General features: G+C 39.3%; 1 protein-coding gene across 1 annotated transcript in view; it reads left to right on the top strand.

Annotated features, from left to right (window-relative positions):
* The window catches only part of TAFA4 (TAFA chemokine like family member 4), a 119,012-nt gene that overhangs the window by 40,181 nt on the left and 61,056 nt on the right, over nucleotides 1-17,775 (top strand). Inside the window, exons 2-3 of the mRNA XM_072420785.1 lie at nucleotides 12,059-12,196; nucleotides 13,522-13,637. Coding sequence (XP_072276886.1) covers nucleotides 12,117-12,196; nucleotides 13,522-13,637 — 196 coding nt within the window. The 5' untranslated portion in view covers nucleotides 12,059-12,116. The remainder of the gene's footprint in view (nucleotides 1-12,058; nucleotides 12,197-13,521; nucleotides 13,638-17,775) is intronic.

A 17,775-nucleotide genomic window follows, 5' to 3' on the forward strand; every position in this document is an offset into this window, starting at 1 on the left:
CTCCTATAGCGCGGCGCCCCCTCTCTATACGTACCTCCATGCGCCACTGACCACCCTTGACCTGGCTCTTCTCTCAGCTCTGTTTACCATGAAAATAACACCCAGCAATTTATGGACTCCAATAACTCAAAAAAAATCCCCTTTCCGGCAGCTGCCAGTGCGTTCCCTGCCGGTGGTTTTACACGTTTGAACTGAAGCGATGGATATGACATTTTTTTTTGCATGGCAAAGTGTTAAGGTCACCCTGAGATGATGAGGAATAATAAAACAGGATCCCGAGGAAATCTGGGTTTGCAGAAGGAAATGCAAAGTTTACTCTGTTCAGTGTATCGGCAGAACAAAGACGCTGGTTCCCCAGTGTAAACTACAATTCAGTTCTGAAGTGCAAATATTTTAAAACTATATAAGATTTGACAGGCAGCAAAGCAATATGGTAGGAGGCGGTGGTGGCGGCATGGAGGATCCATGATGTGTCATTTAACACGTTAAAGTCTAAGAAAAAGCTTTGGTTAACCAGCAGCTTCATATAAAGCTACATACACTCACCAGATAATCATCACCTGAGGTCGTAAAAATCTGATGTGCGTACAGCGCCCCCCCATGTCGTGGTGTATTAATGAACTAGGCTAGCTCTCTTCTTATGTTCTATACAACTCCCTTTCCTCCCCTTAGCTCTATAACATGTCAGGAAAGTGTTCTGTAGTCCATAGAAAAACAGTATCAGATTCTGGGAACTTTTGATTTTGCCAAGATCATACTTTTTAAAGAGAACTTGTCAGACAGAGGTGACGCTACAGACCTAGGAGCTCGGATGTCAAATTTGGACCTGAGCCCTACTTCTGCCGCCACACTGCACAGATGGTGATGGACTTCTAGCTACAGATCTACTCATTATGTTTAATTATGTAAGCAGAGGCCCGCTGGCACCAGTAACCTCCACTGACACCAATGTTGCTAGGTTATAGCTCGCTAAGCATCATTGCCCCATCCTCCTTCTTATTCTGCAAAGATCATTAGTGCCCCCACTTTTCAGCAGGCCATTGGTCTCCCCTCTTCCTCCACAGGGTGCCATTGCCATCCCAATTGATTACTGGGCCCCTTTCTTTTCACTATGTCCCAAAACAGGGTAATTTTGCTCCCTTGACCACCAACATTGGGCATTTATCCCCCCACCACTAAAGTAGCATTGATGAATTTCTTCTTAAAAGTAGGCTCAGGCAAAGTGTTAACCATTTTTCTGGGGTTCAAACTGGTCTTGCAACACTGGGGTCTCAGGTGCAAAGCTCAGCCAGGACATTATTTGAACAGGATTTCTATGTTCTTCAAGTTTTGCCATGGGCACTTCAGTTTCCTTAAAAAAAACAAAAACAAAAAAAAACATATATTGGGTTAACTGCCTCCCCTCCGTAAGGGATGGAAATTTTCCTTATGCCAAGGTAGGGACTTTGTGAGCTACAAGGGACAATTAAAGCGACAGATGGACATCAGATGATCTTCTGTGATTGTTCTATGGAGGGAGAAGGGGGAATGTCCCACCATAGTGACTCCCCATTCTGCTCTCCTCTAAAGAAACTTTGGTCATTCCCAAATGGTGGTTCATCAGTTGAGTGATTGCTGAACCACATTAGGTACCTCTGTACACCTGTCAGATTTTTACCCAAGATGAGTATGACTGTTCATATTGGGGACTACTACTGGAGGTGTAGTTGGTATTAGCTGTATTCTCAGGTGGTAGGTAGTATTAGCTGTATTCTCAGGTGGTGGGTAGTATTAGCTGTATTCTCAGGTGGTAGGTAGTATTAGCTGTATTCTCAGGTGGTAGGTAGTATTAGCTGTATTCTCAGGTGGTAGGTAGTATTAGTATTTCTAGGTGCCAGACAAAACCAGTGCTGCTCCTAGGTGCCGGCCAGCAGGAATCCCCAGCAATAATAGGGAGCAGTTCCAGGTGACAGCAGCCATAGGGAGCCCATGTCATATGTTAGCAGGGGACCTCTTTTGAAGGACAACCCCCCCCTCCCCCCAAGCAGTAATTGTCTCTGGAAACAATCTTTAGTGATTATTTCCAACAACAGTACAATTAGCGGTTCAGACATTGCTGTTATGTTCCAAAAACTGGGTAGAGGATAAGCAGGACGCACCGCACTGCATCCTGCTTATTAGGATCCCGCAGCAGTCATTCCCAGCACTTATTTGTAATATGGCAGGACAGATTACTAGACAAATTCAGGGGCAGCTGTACAGACACTAGATATTCGCTGAAAACCATCATGAACATTTGGGTGATGGAAATAGAGCACCTGTACACTGCTTTATACAGGCCACGTTTTCCAACAATGAAATGCTAGAAAAAAGATATTTAGGAACAGTCACCCATCATGTAGGGGGGAGAACATTTTGCAGCACCATTTATTGGATATATTCTGCATCTGCATGAACAAGGCCTGCATTATCAGATGATTCCACAAGGTGGCAAGCTTGGCACACCAAAGAGATTCCCTTCCAGTACAGAAGACTAAACTTTACCATTTGTCTACCAAACAGAGAAAAGGCCATACATTCCAATAAAGATTCATAGAAAAGAAAACCTTATTCTTCAGTTTTGCTGATAACCTCATTACTATTTTTAGATGTACTGTTCCAAAAAGAGGAAAAAAATATTGCTGAATGATGTCCAAAGCAGCTTCATGCTTTTGCTGCCTATCCTTGAAGCGCTAATTACATGTGACTGGCTGTGACACCGGGAGCCCAGCTGGGGACAGTGGTGTGTACATGGGCCACCATTAACTCCTTGTTGTCTGACGGGTTCTTTCACACTTCTGCTTTTTTCAAAGCTGATTCCTTTTTAATATTCACAATGCACCTAGAATGCTGAATGTCACATTTTTTTAATGCAGTGGGGTGAACGGATAATTCACATGCTGGTATGTTACAATGAATGAGCACTGCGCTGCGTTGTGCAAAGTTCTACAACCATGGTGAATGTCCAACAAAATAAAGCGCAGAACTGACTTGAGCCCCCCCGCCCTCTACACCAAACAGACTTGGAGCCTCTAGGTGGGCCCCTGTTGGCTGAGGCGGGTCTGGGGCCCCTAATGGGGGTCATAATTTGTTACAGGGCACATAAAGTAGACACTATGTAAGGATACAACCATTCAAATTCAAAGCAGTTGTAAATGTATAGCTAATAACTAGAGATGATGGCTTTGCTAAACCTTTCAAAAACTTTGGGCCTGATTTATGAAAGCTGTCTAAGACTGGAGAAGATAGACTATCCTGAGTTAACCAGCAAACCTGGAATAGATTTCTTAACCTCCCTAGCGGTCCAATTCCGTCCAAATTTCCATGCAAAACGCGGTAAAATTTTCTGCATGAAAATTTATTTTTCATTGTAGGCTATAATTCTTAGGCATAACTCACTTATATTTATTAAATTTATTAATAAACTTTAAATAACAAAACAAAATAAAAAAAATTAATATAATATAACTGTATAGTAGCATATATAATATATATATATCATATATTATATAAATATATTATATTAATATTTCTTTGCATTGGACTACAGTTATTTTGTATTGAATCCAATCCAAAATTATTTGAATTTCCCGCGAATCCTTCTGCCTGCACGGACGCATGTACCGACGTCCCCGGGAAACCCCGTAGATCATCACATCGCGGCTGGAGATCGGAGGGGCAGGACGTGTCCCCAGGACCAGCAGGATGCCGGGGGACAGCAACGGAGTTTTGCATGAAAAATCCACCCCGAGTCACACTCGGAATTACCACTAGGGGGGGTTAAAAACCATTTTTGGCAAATGTTTTAAATCCTGGACTAAATCCATTCCACATTCGCCGGGTCATTCAGGTTCTCCCATGATAATCCATCTTCTCCAATCTTGGAGAGCTTGAATAAATCAAGCCCAATGTATTAAAATGCAGTATTTTGATGAAATGCATTGAGGGCAAAACAGAAGGAAAATTCATTTGTTGGGTTTAAATGGTGCAATAGGCTTTAAATGGCCCCTGAGACTCTGCTAACCCTAATGGCACTAACCCGAACAGTAACCCTACGGGTCATTTTTGACTGATGATGAGCAGCACTGTTCTGCTGTAGGCTCAACTTCAGCTCCAATCTCTACCATTAAAGAAGAAAGGAGAGATTATGGGAAACATTTTTTGCAGGAAGCTTCTGCAGATCATTGCAAGGCAACAAGTCACTTTTGGCTATGCGGTTGTTGTTTGAAGGTTTATGCTGCAGCTGCAGCCAGGTGAACCTTTGGTGTGGAGTGCACATAGCTGCAGGTGTAAAAGGGCCCGAATTCTAACCATAACACTAAGCAAAGAACTCACAATGTGTTTATAAACAAAACCATGTGATTGACATGCTTTTGGTAATTTGGTGATCAATGGCTTTTTGTGTTACTATTAAAGAAGAAATAAGGGCCTTTGGATGGTCTATTACAGATGTTGGAGATGCTGTCCGGATTATAACTTATTATACCAGAAGCTCCATTGTCTACAGAAAACTTTATTGGAAAAGTAAGTAGACTTTCTACTTGAATGACACCAATACCAATAGAAAATGATAAAAGGCTATTTTTTGCAAAATTGCTTGATTAACTTGTATGTATTAAAATGAGGCTTATTCTTTAAATATTACTATCCAGTTCTAGCATAGCTGCTTTGCCATTTCATATTTCAAGAAAATGATATGGAGGGCTTCCTACATTAGAAAAAGATTTCTCAATAACAAATCCAATAATACAATCCAAACATGGCTTAGGAATAAAGGACCAAAACGTCTTGATGTTAATTTAATGTATCTTTTATGTAATAGATCGGTGCAGGCCTTCTGGTCACCCGGGCTGCTGTATTGATCTTCCAGTTTGGGTTAACACACTGTGTGTCATTTATATGATACTAGCTGTTCAGTAATCTCTTATGAACAAGGGATCACAATGCTTAGAAAAGGGACATTACAGCTTAATTAGAATTACACATCCATTAATGGCCTCCATGAATTTCCTTTTGTCACTAAAGGTCTATTTAATTCTGTATAGATTGACCGGTTTATTACAAGACATTAATTTGTCAGTAAAAAGAGGAAGAGGGGGTGTTGCGAAGGCCTAGAAAAAAAAATATATATAGTTCTTGTTACTGTTTAAAAATATGAATTAAAAGAAAAAGTGGCAACATTTTTAAAGTGGTATATTTAAAAGCCATCAGGTCACTTTTTAAACCTGGTCACTAAACCCTATGGGGCCGTTATCCAATAATAAAGCTATTATTAGTAAATGAAGCACTCTTATTGGATTTTGGGAAGGATAGTGAGTGGGGTATATCCTCACAGGCGGGTCTTATGGACTTGATAATAGACATTTGACTCCCTTGTTCTGGAAACTCTTATTTGCACTCACTTCCTTGTCCATTTGGCACTGCAAGTATTCCTAATGTCCCAGAAGGTGGAGGTAGGTTGGCACCTAATTACCTCCAATGTAAGGGGTCAATATCCCAGACTTTCCCCTATTAATTATTTCTATCACCCTGATTCTCAGACATATGCTACATTATAAAACAAAACAAAAATATTGCTGTGCTTTAAACAAGGTAAAAGTGTATACTAGTTTTATTTTGTTATTTCAGCAGTTCCTTATTAGAAACCAGTGTCCTGCATTTTACATTTTAATTAGTCAGCAGTTCTTCCTGATTAGCACACCGCTGACTTGAGGGCATATCAACCATTCCACATAAACTCTATACCTTAAACTGTGTTTTCATAATAGTCACATTTATATTGTAAAAGGAATAATGTTTTATTGGAAAAGTAGACAAACCCTCAGTATATGCTACAATCTATATACAGTATGTAATATAAAATATAACTTTGGAACCCTGTAAAATGGAGTGGGAAGGATTGGCATGGTGCTGTTCCTAAAAACATCACAACACCCTGCCTCAGAACTCCTCGGAGGTGTTGCAAGCAATGGGCTGGCTTTTGGGAGGCATTATGCAAATACCAAAATGTCTTGATGGGCGAATGTCAGGGTGCATGGGTTGGGCATTCCTAGGCAGGCTGTATTTGCATGCAGAATACCTAAATAATACCCACAAAGGATGCTGAGCTTCCGTGAGTAAAGAACTGAAATCCAGTGGATGAAAACTTGGGCCAGGGACAGTTAGGCTGGGGAGGACTAGATGATGCTGGGTGCCAGGAAATGAGACATCTGACTTGCTGTAGAGAGAAGCCCTGTTGCATGTTGGAGCACACACGGGTCTGAGGATTCTTTTCCTGCCTTCATGTAACATTGCCAGGCCATGCGAAATCCAAATGCCCAGGTGTAAAGGAAGTGTCACATGTTCCCCCAAATCTGGGGGCTAATAAACATATCTATATGAAAGAAAAGGGTGAATGAGCATGTGTAGAGTAAGGTAAAGAATTGTATTGATTTACCCTGAATTGGTAAAGGAATGGTTCACTTTAGGAATCAGAAGAGCAAAGGTTTGGGCATGTGGAACGGGGATGGGCATTGCCACCCTGCAGAAATAAGTAAATCATTAGACCATTTTATTAATGCAAAAGGCACATTAGGTTCTCCAGCTAAATGAATCCACACTTCTTTGTGATCCCCAGCTCCAAGAGAAGTGGTGAGACTTCCAATATCTGATTTGTGCAATCTAATTCATTCATATTTATCCAGTAAGCAGGGGTGGGGTCAGGGGGAGGGTGGGACAAGTCTTGACTTGTGCAGGAAAAGTCAAGATTTACATTAAAGGTCAATGGGGCTTTTCATCCTTTTTTTTTATTTGCATTTCTTCTATCGTAAACTCATTCTGAATTGCTTAGTTTATGACACGTTTAATGACAAAGGAAAAAGAAATGGCATTGCGCTACCAGTTAATAAAAGTTGTTCTTTACCACCCATTGACCAGTAATTTTATTTTCATGGGAATTTTCCTTTAAGGCTTTTAATTAGTGCACAGCCTGAATCCATGAATATATTAACTAGTATATGCCCATCTGATAGAGTAACCTCAAAAGTTCCATCTATACATAGAGACGGATGGTAATTATTTCACTTTTACAATAGTAAACAAATATTATCCGTATAAAATGCCAGCCTCAGTCTAATTATCACTGTTTTGACTATAACAGAAAAATATGAAAGCATGAGGCCAATTAAAATGTGTCCTAATTAACTCTAAAGGCTCCAGTGACAGTAATTGGTCCTTTAGAGATTTAGTACTAAATGGCCATTAACTTGTTTTTTTTTGTTTTTTTGTAGAGCCAGCAAAGGTCTTGTGTGCGTCTGCAAATAGCACTATTTGTAGAATCATTATAATTGATTGGTACAAATATCTTTGTGGGTCAGTGTGAATTTTTTAGGGATTTAGAATAGGAATGGCCTAGCCAAAACAGGGTGTGGGTTGGAAATGGGCATTTAAAGGGTTTGGTGCTAAAAGTAAGCCTGTCAAAGAAATATGGGGGCTGCCAAAGTTGGCCTCAGACTGAAAATCCAAGCAGTGCAGAACTAAAGTTACCTTTTTTGTAGCATGGAAGAACTCAGCATCAGTATCAGTAAACCAATAGCTATTTTAGGTGAATGTGTATTTTACTTTGTTAAATTTCTTTTTGAATTCTGACCTCTGCCCTGTCCTTGTGTATGGCAGTGCCATTGTCTAGTGATATTCGGGTATGTGACATCAACAGGGGATTGAACTGCCAGTAATTCTGAATCTTGCAATGTGCATGCGCATCATCAGCCTTGTGCATGCGCAAAGTAAGATCAGGCAGCCGGCATTTGCATGTGTGGAATGCAGTGCCCTGTTTTGATATACAGCTCAGGAAAACTTACAGTTCTAGATGAATAAAAAAGGTGAGCAAATTCTTAAAGTTCATTTTCCCTAAAAAAGCAGCCTTAGCCTAAATAGAAAATAAAAACCTGTCCCCTGCCAACCATCCACAGGAAAGGACCCTTGTTTTCTTTGTGGAGGTACTGGTCTTTCTGCAGTGATCCAGCACATTCTCTATTGCAGGGGGTGTCAAACTCTGGCCCATGGGCCAAATCTGGCCCTCAAGGTCCTTTGTTTGGCCTCCCAAAAAATTCTGAACATAAACTACATCTGGCCCGCCCGAGTTACCATTTCACATCATCATTTTCAATACATGCAATACATAAACATTATTCCTGTACACCCATCATGTGACACAAAGCCTAGGCAATGATCACATTGTGCCTGACTACCAGGGGCATTGTGTTTGTTTCAATCCATTAGAGACTGCATAGTGTAATATTTAGTGTCAGACAAACTTGTCATGTGAGAGGATGAACAACACACAGGCTTCATAGATAAATAGAAATTAGTCTTTACAACCCTAAAGTGTGTGTAGAAGGGTTAGTTTTTGTTAGTTATGGATGAAGTAGTAAACTTCCTCAATTTTTTCAATAAATTTCAAGTTTGGCCCCCGACTTGGTATAAGTTTTTAATTTCGGCCCTCTGTGTATTTGAGTTCAACACGCTTGCTCTATTGGGTCAGGTTTCTTTAATCAGCTGGGAGTCAAAAAGGCCAACCAGTTCAGTTCAATTTGGAATGTAAAAATATTATATATATACAGTAGTACCTCAGTATAAGTCCTGTTTGGTATAAGTCCAAGGATCTGGAACAGAATTAAGGACTTATACCAAGGTACCAAGGTATATATATATTGTCTATACTCTTATAAGTAAAGTTCTATTTTCTGATTCATTTTTACAGATAGTTCCTCTTGCAGACCTCCAGTCTGTAGAATTCCATTCAGCTTAATAGCTTTAAATAGGTCATTCAAATACACAGATGGTTTATGTGTCATCATATTCAAGTACCTCTGCTTTCTCTATATTAATTAAGGATTATTAAGTGCGTGGTACGATCAATGATCTAGTTAATTTACATTCCCTCTTTCATAAGCAGCCATCATGACAGCGAAGCCCTTTAAAAGCACTTAACAAGCCCTTATACAACAGTGTAATTGTGGAGGGTCTCCGGATCAGAAGGTCACAGTGAGTGTGAATTATTATAACCACATCTGACCGGGGGTTGTTCTGTGAGATGAATTCTTGTGTTTCCTGGGCTCGGATGAGTGATTTAACCAAGATTACAGTTTGCAGTGTTCTGGACAGGGAAGGGAAATATAACCTCCCTTCCCCCAGCTTATAATGCGGCCCGAGTCTTCCAAAATCAATATTTTGCATATACATATGCTTTCATATCAAGTACTCTGGGTTGTCTGATCTTTTCCTAAAAATCCCAAATCCAGCTGAAACTTTTTTTTTTTTGAGGTTTTGAATATTTTGGAGAAGAATTTCTAACCTGGTAAATCAATCATTGCTGTCTGCGCCTGGTTTATGGATTTCTCTTTCTATGTTTATTTGAGTGAATAAGCGACCCAAGAGAAACATAATGGCAGGATCAGGATGTTAACAAGCATGCTGCTGCACTACAAGCCACAGTTTGTTTAAAGTTAAATCCGTATGCTTTTAGGCTTGGTATTAGAAATGACAGCCACCTGATCACTTTCATGTGCAGAGAATGCCCTTCCCACGGAACCCTCGCACTTCATTTTTAGTTTTTCCAGGTGTAATTAAATCCTGCAGGAGTCCAGAATGCCAAAAATGGCTTTCAGGATAGAAATCAGAGGGGAAACAAGATACTTTCACCTCTTTGGGCCTGATTTATTAATGCTGTCCAAGGCTGGATACATTTTCACCAGTGAAGCTGGGTGATCCAGCAAATCTGGAATGGGTTTCTTCTAAGTAATTTGCTATTTGCCAGCAAATGTTTTGAATCCTGGACCAGATCCATTCCAAGTTTGCTGGATCACCCAGCTTCACTCATGAAAGTGTATCTTCCCCAGCCTTGGAGAGCTTTCATAAATCAGGCCCACTATGTCTCCTTTGATGCATAAATCCAGAGGTGAACAGTTCAGGTTCGGAGCTGTCACACCTAAGCAGCATTGGCCATGTTTTTAGCTTTCAATGTTTTGAGGAATGTCTATAACATTTTAGCAGCTTCTCTTTGTGTTTATTGGAGTGATTTTGGAGTGAAAAGCAGAACTTTTGTTGCTGCTGCCATACAACATGGCCGGATCAGGATGTTGCAAGTTCGCAGCTGCACTAACAGCCACGGTTTATTTATGGCCGCCAACAATCTGATAGTTTTGGATTTGGTAATAGAAGTTATTTAAGTGGCAGTAAAACTTCTATGTGCTGCAATTGCAATGGTCCTTTCCCTCCCTAACCCAACCACAACCCTATAGGTGTCCCTGGGCTTTTCCGGGTCCTGCCTAAGCCTGGAATGCCAAAACTTTCAGGAAAGAGAGCAGATGAACTTTCACTTCTCGTTTTTGTCAATGATTTAAAAATCGGAAGTGAAAAGTTCTGAGCATATTCATAGCTGATCAAATCAGATCATTCATCAGATTCATAGCTGTCAAACCTCAGCCATGATGGCCTTGATAGAAGTCAACTACAGTCTGCAGTTGACTAAAAAAGGGTGCAGGGGTGACATTAGGAATGTGTGGACCCTTTTAAAAAGGACCTGTGCTATGCTGTTACATAGATAACTAAAGTTTACTTAAATAAAAATCTTCAAAAAATATGTAAAAGCAGACCGGACCCACAATACAAACACAGACAATTGCAAACATGGGCATCAGGTACGCATGACTATAAAAACATACAAAATTGAACCACATTAGATATTGCTGTGCACACTGAAGTAGAAGTAATTACTTTTGGGTCATCATTCAAGGTTAACGCAAAACAAAAAATCTATGAAGACTTTTCAAATGTCGTCAGTGGGCAATTTTGGAAATGGTGGCTTTTTGCCATGTTTAGGATCACAAAATTTGTATGGTAACTTGTCTGGTGTGCTTGGCTTATTGACAAGAGTTTCAGATATCTCTATATTCATTGAAAGATGATTTCCTTGCTGCTACAGCATAATGCACATATGTGGCAGTTAAGTGACCCTTGCACAAACCTGGTTAACTCAAACTGTGCATATTTTATATAAGTAAAATCTCTTTTAGTATTTTATGCAAAGCTCAACTCTTCCTATACAAGTCAAGCCTGCTCACAATCCTGCATCTTCTTCCTGAACCTCTATATTGGTCAAGTCACCCGGCATCACATTAAATGACCAGTGGGTAGGCTCAGTAGATGGTATGGGGCACAATCTGGTTTGACTTGTCCTTTTACACTGATTTGGTAAACATCAGCTAGCGAAATTTTGGGATCCACGTATTGCTTTACCTTTGGGGGGGTTTCCCAAAAATCATCCCTGCCTAAATCATCCCTGATCATCCCTACCAACCTGTTTTATTGGCTGAACTGGGTAATGATGTTCGTTGGGTTAGGTCACCCCAAGCCTTCACAGACACCTCTGGGCCAACTGATGTCAGGAGATCACCTTGATGCCTGGTATAAAATTTCATAGACATATTTGCTGCACAGGGCTGGTACCAGTGGCATAAATGTGCTCTAAACATACAGAAAATAGAAAAGGAGGCAGCAATTTATTATAAAAAAGAGAATGTGCACCCATAAACCTACAACCAATAAAGAGTCACAGGTTTTAGGGGGCAGTTGCCCAGGGATCCCATCTTCTCCAGAGCCCCAACTGACTAAATGGCAGGGGATGCAGAAAACTGGCATGCTGGGCCACTTCATATTTGGCCTTGTCCTTTCATGTTTACCCAAAGCTGCCCCTAAATTCGGGTCTGCCATCTGAAATGTATGGACCCCATACTATGCAAACATCCTGGGCCCCCATGTCTAAGTATTTACACATTACAAAATCAAGCTCTTTTAATGAGGGCCTGGAACAAAACTATCCCTTGTCCTCCCCTCCCCAATGGTGCTCCTGCCTGACTGGGCAGAAATATTTCCAAAGCTGAACTTTCATTTAATAAAACAAGTCCAGATTCTGATTCTCAACAATGATATTGGAAAAGTAAACCGTGCAAACATTCCATTTTAAATCTCTAATTGCCGTCTGTTCTGTTTTCTTTCGTAGGTCTCTTCGGGGGGGAAGACATTTTATGAGATGCAGAGCTAGTTACCTGTAACTGCAAATGGGAATTTGGAGCAACTTTGAAGCAGATACAAAAATAATTGTGTTTGACTGGAATAAAATTCTTGCAAAGCCCCTAAGGTAAGAGATTTCTGGAATTGTAGATACAGAGTTGGTGAAGGAGATGCATTCTCAGGAGTGACAGACCGGATAGGGGTTGTGTTTGTTGCGGCAGGAAGATTGCTGCTTGTGTTCACTGCAGGATAACGTCAGGCATTGCCAAAAATATACATCTGTAGCTGTTACCGAGCCTCCTGGAAGCAGCTGCCGTCAGTCATATTGAGGAGAAAAGAAAATCGGTGACAAACCTGGGCAATAAAAAAAATAATTTATTCCAATAAAAAAATAAATAAATACATGGCAATGCAACTGGGTCTCTTAACAAGTTAAAAGGAAGCATGGTGGCTCCGAGGTTAGCACGCAGCCCTTTGCAGCGCTGGGTCCCAGGTTTGAATTCGGCCAGTACACTATCTGCATGGAGTTTGCAGGTTCTCCCCGTGTTTGCGTGGGTTTTCCTCTGGGTACTCTAGTTTACTCCCACATGCCAAAAACATGCAGTTAGGTTAATTGGCTCCCCCCAAATTTGGCCTTAGACTGTATTAAGACATATAACTATGATATGGACATTAGATTGTGAGCTCCTTAGAGGAAAAGCTAGTGATATGACTATGGACTTTGTAAAATGCTGCGTAATATGTTGTATATAATATGTAATATAAATAGTGGATAAGTTTATCTTTCTCCTCTCTTTGGCCCACCCAGAATGAAAACTGTAGTTTCAAACCAAATTGTTAGGACGTACAAAGTCCTCCTTCCTTGCCCCTAGCAAAGAGTTTGGACAATCATAAGCTACCAGTCACATGCCAAGCTTCTGGAGGACTTAAGTAACCCACTAATTTTCTTCTACATGTGCAATGAAAAGGGTCATAAGCCAATTAGTGATTGGCCAACTGGAATAGGTAAGAGGCTGGTAAAAGCAGAAAAGTAATTAGCACAAACACGTTTTACATTTGTCCTGATATCAGGTTCTGGAAAGGTCACCTATGTGGTGTAGAAAAATGGTCCCTAACCATGGTGCCACAGACTGGTACTGACCTGTGCCGAAATGGGCTCCAAGGGTCCTGGTTAGTAGCAGAAGACTGCAGCTAACAAAAACAGCTGCATCACCTGCCCACCCCACCCAGCCACCATTCCACCCCCAATGCTGCTTTAAATGCTGTTTTTACATGTTATAACCCAATCTGGCTGCTGTCCTTTCCACAATTTTCTGCCAACACAACACTTATGTTCCCACTTTACCAAACTCTCTTTACGCTGTGCACATTCCATGTTATTTTACATATAGAACACTCTTTTTTATTGACTGGCTGTGGAGTAAATGGAATTATTTTATGTCCCCCTTCCAGGATGAGGTTCTATGCCAACTCAATGCTTCTGACTCACTGGCTGATATTGGCCTACGTTCTAATGGTGTGCTGTAAGCTCCTATCTGCCTCAAGCCTCCATTCCCGAGGGCAAACAGGTAAGGTGGCCACACTCAATGTCTGATTTCTAATAATATCCTGTCTAGTATATAGGCACAGACCGACTGGTCATGTCTTCGTATACTATCACTTGATATTGAAAGGGAAGCTTTTGGTGATTAAAATAACATTTTATATCATTTTATTATTTGCATGCATTCCTTATTTTACCGTTTTGAAATACCTTTTTAACAAAGAATGTTTTCATGTATCAATGTGTGGGATGCATGCTGGGCTTTATAGTAAGAAAGCCCAGCACTACCTGGCTGCAAGCTGAGAATCCAGGGGACACCATCACAGGAGAGGGGTTTGTCCCTCCTCTAAACCATTAAACTGTATGTAAATGCATATATTGATATTCAGGTATTTCATATATCAGTATATAAGAAACCCTGGAGTACCAGACCTACACTTGTCGCTTGCTGGCTATTAAAGGATAAACAATAAATATTTATAGGTAGTATTTGAACACTTCAAAGTATAACTCACAATATACACGCATGCTAAAATTGAGTAAAATGGACCTGGACTTGTAAAATGGACCATCATGGACTTATTTGTAAAGCGTTGTACAAATTTCTAAAATTCATAGGAAAAAGACAACCAATGACCCGTTTCATGACATTTTTATTAGAGGATTAACATAACAATGATCATAATATTGTTACATTGCTGTCTAGCTGCTACATAAATCATGTGGTATATTTGAGATATATTATTTATTTGTGATATATATAATTTATCATACTAGTGCCAAAAAAACAAACAAAAAAAAAAAAACATAAAACAAAACAAAAAAAGAAAATACTTAAAAAAAACAAACAAAACAAAACACTCAATGCCAAGGAATATAAAATAAAAATATATAAAAACTGAAAATAATGTATACCAGGGTTGATTAATAAAGCAGTGAATCTCACATTTAGTAAACATTCTCTGAAGGTGAATCTACCTGATGTATGTGTGTAAAATAATAGTGACCTATTCACCCCCAAAGAATGTTTGCTGAAAGATCACATTTATTGTTTTATAAAAAGACTTCAATGTTTAATGTAGTACTGTATGAAAAATAAAAAGCAAAACAAAACATAAATTGTCAGATGTTTTCTATTCATCTCCTTTTTTTAATTTAACTTTTATTTTGAAATGATAAGTAATTTAAAACTTTCCATATATATATTTATTATTGAAATCTATTTTATTTTTTAAATTATTGAAAAAAATGGGTAACACTTTCCCTTTAAAATGTATATATAGTAAATGTAGATATTTTGTATAGAATATTAAATATTTTTTATGCATTTATTTTGAATTTGTTTCTTCTTTATTATCCAGCTTGTCTTATTATATATATATATATATTTTTTTTTTTTCATTTTGTTATTTTTTTTCTTTCTTTTTCATCTTCCCAAAGAGATATCAAAAACACTCATTGTTCTTCTGTGTATTTCCAGCAGTTACCTGTTTGTTTAGTTTTATTTGGAAGCAGAAACTCTATCATGGCTGTAAAATGGAGCCTGGAGCTGAATTATTTAGTATAATTTCTTGCAGTGTAATGATCTCCACTACATACTATAGTCGGCTCCGCTCCCAGATGGGGAATGACTTAGCATAATGCATGTGTAGTAGGGAGAGTGAAGGGGGTATTAAATTTACACAAGTTTTTTTTTTCTTCTGCACAATGAAATGATATCTCATTTTATTAAGTTTTTATTATAGGAAAATGTGCATTTTTTCTTATTTACTGAATATTGTTTGTAGTTTACATATTAAATATAAACTGACAGGAGATATAAAAAATAAAGTCATCTGCTTATGAAAAAATGATAATTATTTTTGAATACAAAAACTGGAAATGCTGAAAATGAATTTGATTGAATCCTTTTACAGCAGTGCTTAGACTGGGGGAGAAAGATGCAGTGCCTGGTACTTTTAAGTTGACAGTGCACTGACAAAGTACATTTTAACAGGAGGAAGGAGTAGAGAGGTGACTGTTAAACCCATTGCTACTCCTTTTTTGGTTGGCAAAAGGGAGGTGATCTACCTTTGTTACTTAAGCGAAATTTAGATTTAATCAAGACCATGCTGGGAAATGCAAATTGGAAGCTTTGCCAGTTCAACTAACAACCTCCCACCAGTTTGTACAATCTTTAAGCTTGAGTCCAAAGACATTGCTTAAGCTGGAATACTAATACTAAAAGTCTGCTGCAGGCAGAAGGAAACACTTCCTCAGTCTTTTTTTCTGCAAAGATCAGACTTTACATCATGCCAGCGGGTGAAAGGCTGAGCCAGCACCTCAGTGCATGAAGTAGATGATGACCCTGAATGATGCCTGAATTAATATGTCTGACACTGGGTTCACTTTAATACAGGGTGTAGTGGGCAAGGTGTACCTGGGGGTACTCTTTTAAACCACCCACCTAGTGCTACAGGCCAGTCAGGTTGCACACAGTACATATCATGTTATCTGAACTTTAATTGAAGATTTATTTTACAGAAGGTGTGTTGATTTTTTTAGGAGCCCAATGGTGGGGTTATTGCTAAAATAAATTGCATGGTGTGAAAAAGCTAACTTAGGTCCACAACAAAGACCTGTGATGCTATAGATGTAATACTGTATAGATAAAGTTTTCTTCTTTCAAAGGAATCATCCATCAAAAAGAGGAAACTATTCAATTATTCCACTGAATATTTTCTGAAGATTATGCTTTTCCTATAACACGTGCTATGCTTTCTTTGTTCACTAGAGGGCTCTGCAAGGCAATAAATGATCTCCGCAGACTCCATTCATCCCAAACCATAATTCTGTTCTTGCTAATGAAAATTATGAGTCATTTGTAATTTTATGAAGCACAATATGTCTTATCACCGGGTGCTTTTAGTAGAGAGCTGCATTTTATTTCATATATTATTTAAACCTGTGTAAATTTTAATGCAAAAAATAGGAAAATGATCTGCATTGTGAAATCCTAGGAACTATTACCTGAGGGGGGTCCCCGCTTATATATAGCAACAGGTATGCAGGATATGAGGAAAACAGAACAGAAAACCACTAATGTGATATGAAATAATGGATCCCGCAGCCTGCAGAGAAGCTGAATTGCAATAAAGTGTTTTTGTTACAAATTGCCAATAAGAGTTATTGGCTGCGGAATCCCATTTTCATTGTGAAAGATTGTTTTTTGCAATGCAATATGCAAAGGAATATAGATACAGATATAAAATACACTGCAACATGTGATCAGCAGAACCCTAAAAGTGTCATGTGATCTTTCACAACCTTGCATATGTCATGTGATCGTGCAGAGCTTCACAGGTGTCGTGTATTTAAAGCCTTGCAGGGGTCATGTGATCATCCAAAGCCTCACAAATGTCATATGATAACCAGAGGTCTACAAAGTGTCATGTGATCATTAAAGCCTTTCATTGGGTCTGATTTATTAAAGCTCTGGTGATCCAGCAATCCTGGAATGAATTACCTGGAACGACTTTTAAGAAATATGTTCCAGGCTTGCTGGATCACTCAAGTTTACTGATAAAAGTGTATCCTCCTCAGGAAAAAGACTGTGCTGGGGGGCGCGCCAGTCAGAGCCATAGACCATGTCTCCTGTATGGAGTTGCAGGCTCAGGTCGGTGGGCGGGTTCTGGTATTATGGCGTCAATTTGAGCGACACATAGGCGCCGGCACGTTTACATAACAATGATGCGCTTGTGCACTCGCCATTGATAGTACCGCGCCTCCTCTTCTTTTTTTACCACTATACCCCTAATTGAGCAGTACATTTGGTTGATTGAATCGACTATAGTGTAAATCAATTCTTTATTTCTGAATGAGATTAGCAAAAAGCAACTAATAATAAACGTAGAATCAGAAAAAGCATGATTGGAATTTCAAACATTTCCAGCAATTTTACAAATATCTGATGGGTTTTTTGATGCCTCTTTGTGAGATCGAAATTTTGGAGCTTATGCAACTAAGATTTTCTTCAATAAAGTGTAGCTTATCTTTTGTTGGTGGGATGAACTAGGCCATAATTGGTAAGTATGGACAGAATACTCCTACCATACACCGACCATACACCTACCATACACCTACCATACACCTACCTTACACCTACCATACACCGACCATACACC

Source organism: Pyxicephalus adspersus, chromosome 8, assembly GCF_032062135.1.
Source record: "Pyxicephalus adspersus chromosome 8, UCB_Pads_2.0, whole genome shotgun sequence".
In the NCBI taxonomy this organism is placed as follows: domain Eukaryota; kingdom Metazoa; phylum Chordata; class Amphibia; order Anura; family Pyxicephalidae; genus Pyxicephalus; species Pyxicephalus adspersus.